At 43.2% G+C, this 13,287-nt stretch overlaps 1 protein-coding gene across 1 annotated transcript in view; it reads right to left on the reverse strand.

Annotated features, from left to right (window-relative positions):
- Positions 1-3,440: 3,440 nt before the first annotated feature.
- The window catches only part of LOC123392248, a gene marked incomplete at its 3' end in the record, with an annotated part of 66,468 nt that continues 56,621 nt past the window's right edge, over positions 3,441-13,287 (reverse strand). Inside the window, exons 3-4 of the mRNA XM_045080620.1 lie at positions 3,749-3,884; positions 3,441-3,658 (exon numbers count right to left, since the gene is read on the reverse strand). Coding sequence (XP_044936555.1) covers positions 3,441-3,658; positions 3,749-3,884 — 354 coding nt within the window. The remainder of the gene's footprint in view (positions 3,659-3,748; positions 3,885-13,287) is intronic.

A 13,287-nucleotide genomic window follows, 5' to 3' on the forward strand; every position in this document is an offset into this window, starting at 1 on the left:
CAGGGTGCCATTTTGGATTGCCACCAGCAGCACCTAGCTCAGTTCCAGTGCCCTTTTTATCCTGGGGAAGTTGTGAAATGCCTTTCCCTGCACCTCTGAATCTTCTCTGTGGCAGGCACAGGGAAACACAGTCCGACCTGAAGGAAGGACCTTGATCACTGAACCCGTCCATGCTGGGACACACGCTCCAAACATCCTCTGTAGGGCCTATGGCAGGTTGCCCCAAATGTACGCCAAGAGCAGATTCATTGTTTTGTATGGAATGTAATTAGGAAACACCTGTTGCAAAACCCCTCAGGCCCTCCTCTGTGCCCCTTAAGGCAGGAGTAATTCTGCCACTTGAAGAATTCCCATCCTGTACTAACAAGTAAAAACATCCTTCTCACTAGAGATAGACTTTCTATCTGAGAAAGCTGGAGAAACAGACCTTGCTAGTCTTTAACTAATATACTACCTCAGGACAAATTATGCCTAGGATTCTTCATTAAGTAAAGCTTCCAAATACCCATTTTTGTTTTCCTGTAAATTCCTCAAAAATGTATCATCTATTTGTCCAAAGTATGAAAAAAATAACTGCCTGCCTATTCATCTCTCTGGGTTTCGGTTTCACTACATGCCTTCTGTGCACATGTAATAAAATGTTGTTTTCTTTATCCTCTTAATCCGTCTCATGTCAACTTACTTCTTTGTCCACCAGAACCTGTGATTGAGGGAAATTCTTCCTCCCCTTACCCTCACTAGACTCTGCATTCAGCCACAGTGCACTTTTCAATGAAGACATCAGCACCAGACTTGAAACCCACAACCCTGTGTGCTAGTGAAGACTCCAGAAGTCTGTGTGTCTGGCATGAGGGTTCTTGATTTTCTACAAGACCCGCTCTTACATTATCATGAAGATAATCTTGTATTTCCAGTGCATGTTCTGGGTTCACTGGGTCAGCCACTGTCTGGAACACTAAGGTCCCAATAGACAGAAGGGCTGGTTTTACACCAGAGTTCTCTTCTTGTCCTCCTGTACTGTTCTGAGTTGACGGCCAAGCCAACTGGAAGCCCTCCCTGCAAGGTGGTCACAGGATGTGGCCACACCTAAATGCAGGTGGTGTTGGGAAAGTACAATCCTCTGAGTGTCCTGGAAGGGGGAATATATGGATATTGGTGTTCATTCAGTATTTTCTGTAATCATGTGTCTGTGAGGCAAATAGCATGCATCTGGTACAATTTACAAGATTTCCTCCACAATCAAAAGTATTCTAACTAGTACCTGATGTAAAAATCCTGTTATGGAATTCATATGTTGTACATATTTCATGAATTATGAGATAAAATCTTATCCAATGTAAGTTCTGAAGCAGTTAATCATGGATTTGAAATTAAATAATTTCCTAATCAATTACTGTTCAAGAATTTGTGATATTTAATTCAGAGGAAAATCAATAGATTTTATTTCACTATTATGATTGAAATTTTATACTAGATAACTGTACAAATACTAAAAATAATGGGAATTGGGTATTATAATATCTTGAATGAAAATCCCAAGCAGATTGTTACTTTAGGTTGTTTTTTATAAGTTATATTGCACAGTAAATTCATCTGTTAAATATAATTATGTGAACTATTTTTGTTGTAAAATATATTACCAGTTATGCAAGTAATTATAATAAGACTTCTAGAAGTAACAGAATCTAATAATATATGGATTTATAGGTATAATAATTCCTCAGAAATTTTCAGTAAATTCATCATACCAAGGATATTACGGGAAGCTGGATATTACAATGAGACCATGCATCTAACACATTTTCTGCCAATGCTTGTATATTAGAACAGAAAGAAATGTAGGTATAGCTTACAAGAAACACAGCTGAGGATAGCCTGCTGATTATGCACAGAACAAACTGAGAGATGAGATTTGGGGAACAATGGAGACTATTTAAGGTCCACAGTTGTTCAAGAGAACTCGGTCATGACACAGGTAAATGAGAGTCTGTGAGGGTCTGCACACCAGGGACACCTTGTCCAGGCTAATCTGGACCAGTGAATGCAACACAAGAAGACTCACAGAGGCAGGTACATGATTAGAAACTCTTCTTAGATATTCCTGAAATGTCTGAAATACACACGAAAGACAGCTGCCAACAGACAGAAACCCCCCTAATGAGTTTCCCTTTTCTTGGGACTGAACATCCCAAGGAGCTTCAAGCTGAGGTGAGGACTGGGCCTGACCCTGCTCCAGCTACAGGGGCACAGATTTGCCTCAGGCACAAAAGATGGATTCCATGCAGACCCTCTTCTATGTTACAAGAATAGAAGGACTCTGAGTGGAAGGGTCATTCCTGTGACTCCTCTGATGTGTTGAGTTCAGGACTGGTTTCATGGGAAATCAAGACAGCAAACATTCCAGAAGTTATTTATGAGTTCTCTAGGGGAAATCCTGGCCCATCAATGGGACAAAAGCAGGGACATGAGAAGAAACGACAGTATTGTCTCATATAGTAGCTGATATATTATTTTGTTTCTGGAGCATGGTTTGGGGCACAGATCCCCATTTCAGCCCCACTATAGGGCTCTGCCATCATGGTACACATTCATTATTGAGCCTCTCTCCATCTGGCACTTGGTGAAAATCTGGGCAGTGTAACAGGGATCCAGCCCCATGGGGCTCAGGGTCAAGGACAGGTTGAGGGAGAAGTCAGAAGAAGGAGAGAGTGAGGTTGGGGGTGGTTTCTGATGTATATTCAAGGGACAGAACAGGGGCAGAACAGAATTGGGACTGGCCAGCTGGATCTCAGGATTCATATGGATTCTCTGTGTAGAAACCAGGAAACACGTCTCAAACACAGTCATCAAGGATGCCTTCATGGACGCTTCCCACCATAACAGGACCCAGCAGGACAGGGATGGGTTTCTCTCTCTGGTTTGTCATCCCACCACTTTCTTGGGGAAGTCTGAGAGCCCCTCAGAGCAGGTGGGTTTGTTTTCCATCCAGGAAATGGAGCTGTGCCTACAGAGGGGCGGTTCCTGATCACCTGTGTCTGTCCACACATATAATGAGCTAGAGAATACACTGAAGCTGGGAGGACAAGAACCGAGTTGGACAGTCATCCTGGGGAAAGCTCATAAACATGTGGCGACAGTGTGTGCCCCCTGAGGGCAGAGAACAGGCACTCAGTACACAGAGAGCTTGGGCTGTGCAGGTGCTTCTAAGGACTTGGTAATTTGCAGCATGTGCTTCTGTGGAGAATGAAAATGGGACATAGAAGAGGTTGATGAAGGGAAGTTCCCCAGAGACCTCAGCTGTGTGGAGGCAAAGTTATATTTCTGTGGCTGGCTGCACGGAGAACAGGAGGTATTAGAGATGGAATAAAATTAAATTAAATATCTCTGTGGACAGCTGAGAGTCTTGAGAGGAAATCTCTGATCTCAAAAGGAAGTCCTACCCAACTGCATATGCTCCTGGATCTGATCTCTGCTGTGGATGCTGAGCACTCTCTGCTGCCCTGAGTGCCCCTGCAGCTCAACACATCCTGTGTCAAAAGTGAGGTTTGTGTCTGGGCTCACACTGATGTCACCTGTGTCTTTTGCGCAGTAATACGCGGCCATGTACTCAGCTCTCAGGCTGTTCATCTGCAGATACAGCGTGTTCTTGCCATTGTCTCTGGAAATGGTAGATCGGCCATTCACAGCATCTGCATAGTATGTGCTACTTCCACCACTGTTAATACCTGTGACCCACTGCAGCCCCTACCCTGGAGCCTGGTGGATCCAGATCATACCATAGCTATTGAAGGTGAATCCAGAGGCTGCAAAGGAGAGTCTCAGAGACCCCCCAGGCTTCACCAGGTCTCCCCCAGATTCCACCAGCAGCACCTCACATTGTACACCTGCAGACACAAGACATCCTTGTCAGGAAACTGTCACACACCAATGATTTCTCTCACTCATATCCACTCACATCCTTAAAGTCTCTTGTTCACCATGAATTACCTTTTTAAAAGAGCAACAAGGAAAACCCAGCCAAGCACAAATTCCATGGCGAGTTTTCTACATTCTGTCCTGATCACTGAATGAACACCTGGGTATCTCAGGCCTGGGGTTTCTCTCCCAGCTGCAGGGTCTTGGCTGTGCTGGTTAAATCAGCAGAGGGAAGGCCCTATTTGCATGTCCTCTAGCTATATATTCAGCTTGGGGATCTAATCGGACAGAGAGGAGTTGACCCAAGCAGTTGTGAATGCGTTTAATTTCGTGCTAATGACCAATTTTGAAAAAAAAAAGTTTTTTTATTATATAACTTTCCAGTGGGTGTCCATGAACACATATGGGGTGAGGTTGACCCCAGGTCTAGGTCAGTGCTCTCTCCAACTGGAGCTGCTGCCTCCCACCTTGAATCATCCACAGGACAGAGTGTCAGGCTATGAGGTATGTGGAGCCCATCCTCTAATGGGGATGGATTTATTTTGCTTTTTTTAATGTTTTATCATAAATATGGAGAAAATCAGCATCGTGTACGTGTATTTTCATGTATTTAACATTTCACTTTCTCTGCATCCCTCCAGAATCACCTTTGTTATTACCTATAATAAGTTCGATGTGTATATTTGACACAATATCAATGGCCCACATACGGAGTATGTGATATGATAAACACAGGTGTTACAATGAACATTATTGACAGTGAGTGCTTCAATTTTCCCTATAATTTCCAGCATTTCCCCCTGGAATTCCTCCTTCCCTTTCCCTTGTTCACCCTGTCCCCACATAGCTATTGTTCTTCCTCATGTCACTTTATACTAGCTTTAATTCTGTAGAATTCATAAATGGGGTATTGTACTCTATGTACTTTCTCTGTAGGGCTTATTTTCCCCAGAATTAATCATTGTGGGTACAGTAGTGTTGCTGTCTGGATCAGGAATCACTGGTTTTAATGACTGACAGCTCTGAAGGCAGCAGTTGGAAGCATCAGCTGGAGGAAGATCTGAAAGAGCAGACAGAAGCCACTTGCTTCAGCCTCATCCACACACCCTCTTGACCCAGGAGTTCTTTGTCCCAAAAAAGAGAAGAACTCCCTTGTTGTTCAGGAACCGATTCTGCTGGCTGTGGAGAAGAGAACTAAAGACAGGAAGAGGTGGACCAGAGAAGGTTAAGTTAGAAGCTCAGAAAGACCTGTCCATGGAATATGTGAGGCACCAGGAGGAAGCACAGCATTGGAGGAGCTGTCCTGCTGCAGAAGAAACCTGTGCAGGAACAAATCCGGCACTCAGGCACCAGTCTGTGGATGTCATGTCAAGTGGCCAGCCTCGGACTAGGCCCATAACTCCCACATTCTCCACTCAGCTCCACTGCTAACCTCAGCTGTGAGCTGCAGTCACCACCTGGGAACAGCAGCTGCTCTTTGCCTCAAACCAGGAGCCTTCTTTCCTTGTCACCAGTGTGTGGAGAGGACCCATTTCTGCAGCCACACCTGCCCACAGTCCCACAGAGTGTACTGACACGTCTGGAATCTCCTTTTATTGAAAATAATTTCCCTGCTTTACTGAAGCTCATTAGGAGACTCAACATATGTGTGTCTCCTACTGACTCCAAGTACTTACTTACTTTTGAGCCACTGTGGATCTTGACTGTGGGTAATAACTGTGAGTAGAATGTAGCCTCTGTCAAAACAGTGCAAATGTATGGCCACTCTGCCACCCTCCTGCTTTTCTATTCTAATCAGAAAATAAGAACCATTATGCTTTCCTGAAAACATGATCTCTGTTTCAGATTCTGTCTGTTTCTTTGTACAGTGTCTTTAGAACAAAGGAGCAGAACTCAAATGGGCATGCCTCAGAACTGCACAACCAGGAAGAAGACTGTGTTGCTCCACATGGAACCTCCAGGAAGCCATTTCATGCTTTGGGACAGAGCTGGTGTGAAGCCACATTCTTCCTTGTAAGTGCTGACAATCACAGGGAACATTGTGCACTACACACATGCATCAGTCCTCCCATAAATTGGAGTGAAAGCCAGATAGTTGATTCCCTTTTCTGATTTTGTTTCCCAATGTTTTTAACTCAGTTGAGCCCCTTTATTGGTCACCTTTCTAGGGAAGGAAATGATTATTTTGAGAGGAGGATTGTCCATGAGCATTGGAAAGCACAGGTTCTCTCCTTAGAGGAACATGTGCTATAAGGGTTTCCTGTCCTTCCCCGTTTTGTTAACTTCCTTCTAGGATCCACTTGGGAAGGCAACCATGTGTGCTGGGCTTCACACAGTCTCTGCCTTCTTCCCTCATTGTGCTTTTTCTCATCTGCTAGACATTGTCCTAAGCCTTGGTTCAGCTCAGGTAAAAACTTTCTCATAAGCCCTAGTCCTTCCTTGACCATGTGGCCTCTTCAGGTAAGATGATCACTTACTTCTCAAGGCTCCCAATGTTCCCTGTGTGCATCTCCCTCAGAACACATATACCACCATGGTACTTGTTCACAAGCTAGAAGAAGCAGAGATGCCTACAATTTTCTTAGTCCTCAAAGACAATAGTTATCTTCGTCACCTCTGCACCGTGTGTCACTGGTGCAGAATTCATTCAGCCCATGTTGAATAGTAGTTTTCCTGCAGACTGGCCATTGCTTATGACCTCTACTCTTTACATGTACCTGCTCTTGTGTGTGGGGACAGAACAGCATCCATATTCTCCCCAGGCCAGTTCTAGGCACCATGTAAGGTAGTCAACCTATCAGAAATTCTTTCCACTAGTTCATGCAGTAAACGTTATGGAGAGGCCATTGTAGTCTCAGTGATGAGGACAAAAACAAAAAACAAACAAACAAACAGAAAACATGATTTCCAGATCCTGACCATTCTGAAGACCCACAAATGAATACAAAATGCAGATCTTTTATTCTTTAACCAGAAGTCTAGTGTACAGTTCTGTAACTGTTTGTGTAGTTCTTTAACTAATATTTATTTGATTCTAACTGCACAAACTGTAGCTTTGCCTGGTCTTTGTGAATATGGCAATGAACAGAAATAGAATAACTTGCCTTCGTGGGGCTTACCTTTGAGGAGAGAAGACAGACCATACACCAGTAACAATCCTCTTTTTCTCCATATGATAAAGGATTCTCTGACTGCCTCTGGTGTGGAGAGTAGTTAGGAGTGAGACAGGGACATGGGAGTATACTATCTGGAAGGTGAGGAGATTCTTGCTGGTGTCCAAGTGAAAACTGATAGGAGCTCAGTCCAGGTTGGCAGCAGCAAAAGGGTGAGAAATGGTTGGATTCTGAATGTGTCTTGAACTTGTCACCGGCAAGACTTGCTGACTAATTGGCAATGGAGTGAGAGAAAAAGGCGGTTAAGGGGAGCACTCAGCTCTCAGCCCCAGAGTTCAAGGTCTCTCACCCTGTGAGAAGGGCTGTTCCACCCCAGTCCTCTTATCTCTTGTGGATTCCTGTAGGTTTTTCTCACTGTGTCTCATTATCTCTGGCTTTGCTCTTTCTTCTTCTGTCCATGTTTTGGTCCTTTCTGTCTGTCTATCTGTCCTCTATAATCTTCTCAAGCCCACCTTGCACCTTGTATTTACAGGTATTTGTTGCATGACTATCATTCATGTATTTCCATCTGGTTTAATTTTTGTAATATATTTTGCCCTCTTTTGTTTTTGGTTGATTCAGGTAGGAGAATAAATACAGCCCTGATGTTGAGGTTTCTGGAAAGAGTGTCACTGAGAAGTATGGATGGGGAGGATACTTCTACCCCATTCTCTCCATTCCAAACTACTCCCTCCAGACACACCCATGATGAGGTGGTCATGTGTGACAGTCCAGAGGGTTTATACCAGAGCAAACAGCTTAGAATTGAGACACAGGCATCAATTGCCTCCTGATTCCTGTAGTTCTTCTGCTTCTGAGTGGCCATGTATGTCTCCCCATCATGTTCTGCCTAGAATTTTGTTCTTTCTCTCAGGACCACATTGGGTCACCGTCATTTATGGTACAACCTCCCCTTCGTTCTGAAGCTCAAAATCTGCACTTTTATCCACCAGAGAATGTCAGTATCTTGTTCCTTTCAGGCCATAACCTAGAGGGAGCTTGTCTTGGCACACCCAGAAGTCACTCTGAAATTTTCCTGAGCAATGAACACATACTCTGATAGGAATTTACTGACTTTTCCTGAGAAATACATCTGTCACTCTATGCTTATCCATTTTGCAAAGCTCCTAGTTCATGCACATATGTAGGTTGTTAGAATTACTACAATTTCTGGGAAGGACTCTCTGTTGTTGCAAACTTAAATGCTATTTTGTTTTATCCAGAGGTTCTCCACAGGATGTCACTGCAAAGTGGAGCTTTGCTTGATAGACAGGTCTCCATTGTAGCTGCTCCAGTGTTTAATGGAGAGGAGACATTCACACCTCATTGCAATACAAGATAAGATATGACTGACTAACGTGAGACAGGATAAGTACTGGGGGAATATAGATATTCCTGTTGGAGGTCAGATTTCAGTTATTAAAGATGTTTCTTTCTTTTTTAAGTAAGAACTACCAAAATACAATGTGTTTTGAAACAAGTAATATAATGTAGACCTTAAAAAAGGATTACTGCTGTTAATGACTAACACCTCTCCAAAGAATGGACATAGCAGGATTTTACTTTCTGAAGTAGTTGGTTGGGGTTGGAATTGTTTCCAGTGTCTGATATTACAATGAAGTTCCTTCTAACCCTAGATATGTAGCTGAGGAGCTCAAAAATGTGTTATTTATATGCTTTCCACAACAACCATGAGCCTGAAGAAGATGCAGAGGAACAATTTTGCATCAATATGTTAGTTTCTCTGCCCTGTTAAGATCCTACTTTACATGGGTGTTTTTGAAAGCTCAATATCAAACATGGGAATATAAATAAAACATAGTTAAAATTAGGATGTTTCTGTGAAGATGCTTTAAGTACATGTGGAATATGTTTATGCAATTAGTTTAAGGTATTTTGGAAAAGCTTTATGCCCATAACTATACTAGGGGGTAACCATGGAGCAGAAATCCAGAGTATCATTTATAGCAATGGGTTAAAGAATCAGCATATAATTAAAACTCCTGCCCATTAAGGGAGTTGGTGAGTCTAATTTTATGTGGAAATAATATCAACCTTGTGGACACAATCTTATGTCTTATCTGGGATCTGTGTCTCTGTGGCAATGAGATGATTCTGGTCAGGGAGACAGAAGAAGGTCTGTTGGGAATTTTGTACTTCTTCAGAAGATACTTTCAGAAGAACCTCTCCCTTCTCCAAGTCCCTGTTTAGTTCTGCCTGTCACCTTTGGGAATGCTGCCACTATATCCACCCATAATGGGGGTTACCCAGAATTTGGAAGTGCCATAAAATTGATCTTATATCACGATATTAGAAGCAGTCTGGCTGTCAGTTCCATCAGATCATCTACAGACTCTCACCTCTTTTGTGCCACCAGGTGATATAAAAGCCTGTTAGTTAAATGTTATGTTGTAACATGGTGAAGCATAGTGACAAACTGGTTACAATCTTGATTCGTACTTGGAAGGAAACTAAGAAAGAGAGTCAGAATGTTTATTTCTCATGTGTCATCTTCAGTGGTAAAGTCCTGTCCTGGGGAGCCTGACAGGTGGAACACTGTGAGAAAACAGTCTTCAGAAGCCCATAGAACACAAGTAGATGGACTTAATCCCATGCCCACCGTCCGTGGCACATGGATATGTTTTATTTCTTGTATGTGCACTTTTCTACATTGTGAAGTCATTCCTGAAGCAGAGACACCATCCCTTCCTGCAGACGGAAGTCTTCTTGATTTGTGTTTCCATGCTGGGTTATACCTACTTTCATATCCAATGGCTGATGTTCACACCTGACAGCTGTCATGGTGGGACAATGGTTCACAGTGTGGTTCAGAGTCAGATACCACATGATCATCATACCCACAGTCTCCTGGAAAGGTTGAGAAAGAGCATCCCTAAAGTAAATTTACACAATCTCTGAGAGATGCATTGACTCTGTTGTCCAAAGATACTCCTACTGGCACTGATGGGTAGTGGTCAATGGACTCAAGAGCACATGCCTGATATCCCTGTGATGGAACCTGGAGAAACCACATATTTAAGAAATTTTTTTCCAACTCTAATCTCTGTCCTATAGCATTCTGCTGTGGGACATTTAAAATGGATTCATGCATCATATCCCTCCTAAACTAAAAAAAGAATCTGTCCACTGTGAGTCTTTTTTTTAAATTTATTTTTTATTTATTTTCAGCATAACATTATTCATTATTTTTTAAATTTATTTTTTATTTTCAGCATAAGAGTATTCATTATTTTTGCACCACACCCAGTGCTCCATGCAATCCATGCCCTCTATAATACCCACCACCTGGTACCCCAACCTCCCAACCCCCTGCCACTTCAAACCCCTCAGATTGTTTTTCAGAGTCCCTAGTCTCTCATGGTTCACCTCCCCTTCCAATTTACCCCAACTCCCTCCTCCTAACTCCCCTTGTCCTCCATGATATTTGTTGTGTTCCACAAATAAGTGAAACCATATGATAACTGACTCTCTCTGCTTGACTTATTTCACTCAGCATCATCTCTTCCAGTCCCATCCATGTTGCTACAAAAGTTGGGTATTCATCCTTTCTGATGGAGGCATCATACTCCATAGTGTATATGGACCACATCTTCCTTATCCATTCATCCTTGAAGGGCATCTGGGTTCTTTCCACAGTTTGGCGACCGTGGCCATTGCTGCTATAAACATTGGGGTACAGATGGCCCTTCTTTTCACGACATCTGTATCTTTGGGGTAAATACCCACGAGTGCAATGGCAGGGTCATAGGGAAGTTCTATTTTTAATTTCTTGAGGAATCTCCACACTGTTCCCCAAAGAGGCTGCACCAACTTGCATTTCCACCAATAATGTAAGAGGGTTCCCCTTTCTCCACATCCTCTCCAACACATGCTGTTTCCTGTCTTGTTAATTTTGGCCATTCTAACTGGTGCAAGGTGATATCTCAATGTGGTTTTAATTTGAATCTGAACAACCCTCAGAGAGGTTCCAAGCAGCAACCGCACACTGAGATTTTCCCGCTGGCCCGGGGCTGGGAGTGTCTGGTCTTGCTGGGTCTAAGAGTGCCACCTTAAGCCTCTTTTCTTGCACGCAACACTTTCAGGGGTGGCTAAGGGTCACGCACGCATCTCAGGCACTAAGAACGGGGCGCAGGTCCGAAAGCACCAGGCTGGGCTTTTACCCACCTCTGTCAGGGGAGAGTTTGGGGCATGCGGCTTAGGCTCTGAAACAATGGCGCGGGTCAAAGAGCACTGGCCTGGCCTTTGTAACTCTCTCAGGGGAACATGAGGGACGTGCGCGTGTATCTCAGGCTTTGTAGCAGGGCTCGCACGATCTGCCCACCGGCGTGGCTCCCATCCTCTCTCAGGAGTTAGGACCCCATGCATTCTCGGGTTCGCTGGGGGCTTAGGGACCAAGACCTGGTTTCTCTGCTGTACTGTCTCTGCCTCAGTGCCAGTGGAGGCTGTCCTGTGACCGGGGACTTAAGCCCCTGTGCCTAGCCTCCCCGATTCCCACAATTTCCCCCTGTGATCCTTTGCTCTTTTGGAATGCTTTCAACCAGTCTCCAAGTTAATGCTGGTCCCCAGACGCAGGGCACTCTCACTCGTATTGGAGTATTACTTTCCAACCTGTCACCTCTGGTGGCTCCGTCCCCCTTTTGTTTATCTTCTGATATCAGTCCGCTGATCCCACTCCACTTTACCTGCGCACTGGCGTCTTCTGCCCCTGTAGAGATCCAGACGTGTATAATTCTGATCTCAGGCTGATTTCATGGGTGAATGGAGTTCTTTGGTAGGTAATCAGCTCACTTTGCGGTACAGGCTGAAAAGGTGCCTCCTCCTACTTTTCTGCCATCTTGTTGCCCCCCCACCCCTTGGAACCTCTCTGGCGGTAGGGAGCTCCCAGACAGCCGCCACTGCCTTGGCTTTGGGTATAAGCAAAGGATCCTGCATCCCCAGGGTCTGCAACTTGGAACCTGCTCTGCCAGCCAAGGGGGAACTTATTTAGGCTCTGCAGCCAGACTGAGGCTTCTCTCTGAGAGGGAGATCAGGGTGCGGTTTGTTTTCCTCTAAAACTACAAAAAACATCAAAAGCGGTCAAGGTGAGAGGAAAAAAAAAGTGAACAAACATAAAAACCGCCAGAGAACAAAAGCCTGAAAAAAAAACCCAGTTTCCTCAGAGCCCACCCCCTTGAGGGGGGCAGAAGACTTAACTCAGGAAACATCATTGACTGACAACCCATGTGGCAGGCCCCTCCCCCAGAAAACAAACCAAGAAAGAAAAAAAAAAAAAAAGAGAGAGAAAAAAAAAAAAGGACTACAAGAGAACAACCACTACTTCATAGGAAAACTTTTATTGTTCACTCGTTTCCACTATTCTGGTTCTTTTTTTTTTTAAACATAAGTAATTTTTAAAAAAAATTTTTAAAAAAATTTTTAATTAATTTTTTACTTTTTATAAACATATATTTTTATCCCCAGGTAATTTTTTAGCCTATTTACCATCACAGTGAGCTGTACAGTACAGCAAATTCCATAATACCCTTCTAACCCTTCTAACCAGAACTTTTTCATACATACACCTATCTTTTTCTTTTGCATTTTTATTTTTTGAATTCCTCTTTTTTAATTTTAGTTTAGTTTAGTCGAGTTTATTCCTTTTTATTTTTATCCTCTATTATTCATATAGAGTTAAACTTCAAAGTAATCTCCTTCCCCAATCAATACTAACCCTATAGGTAAACCAATTTTTAATCCCCTTTATCTTAGGAAAGTTGAGTCCTTTAACAAAGATATCAAGATACATCCAGGAAAAATCAAAACAACCTTCCTCGCACACACTGAGAATTTATAAGAACTCTCCCATCTTCTTCTTCCACCAGTGTTTCTGTGTTTTTGTGTTTGTCCTGATAGCATATAAATCTTACACTTGGGGTTCTTTTTGACGAGGTTCTTCCTTTACTTGCATATATATATTTTTTCTCTTGTCATATACTTGTATCAGTCTTTTTGTTTGTCTGTTTTTGTTTGTCTACTTCATAAATCTTACCTTGGGGCCCATCTGGGCTGAACTTTCTCTTTCATCCTCCCTTTCTTTCCTGTCTCTCTCTCTCTCTCTTTTTTTTTCCTTTTTCTTTTTCTTTTCTTTTGTCTCTCGTTTGGGTGAGGAATCCTGATTGCTCAGAAGTGTTACAGGGTGCACCTTGACTGCACCACAGTT

The sequence above is a fragment of the Mustela putorius genome, unplaced genomic scaffold, assembly GCF_011764305.1.
Source record: "Mustela putorius furo isolate JIRA1106 unplaced genomic scaffold, ASM1176430v1.1 tig00000479_pilon_pilon_pilon, whole genome shotgun sequence".
Lineage (NCBI taxonomy): Eukaryota > Metazoa > Chordata > Mammalia > Carnivora > Mustelidae > Mustela > Mustela putorius.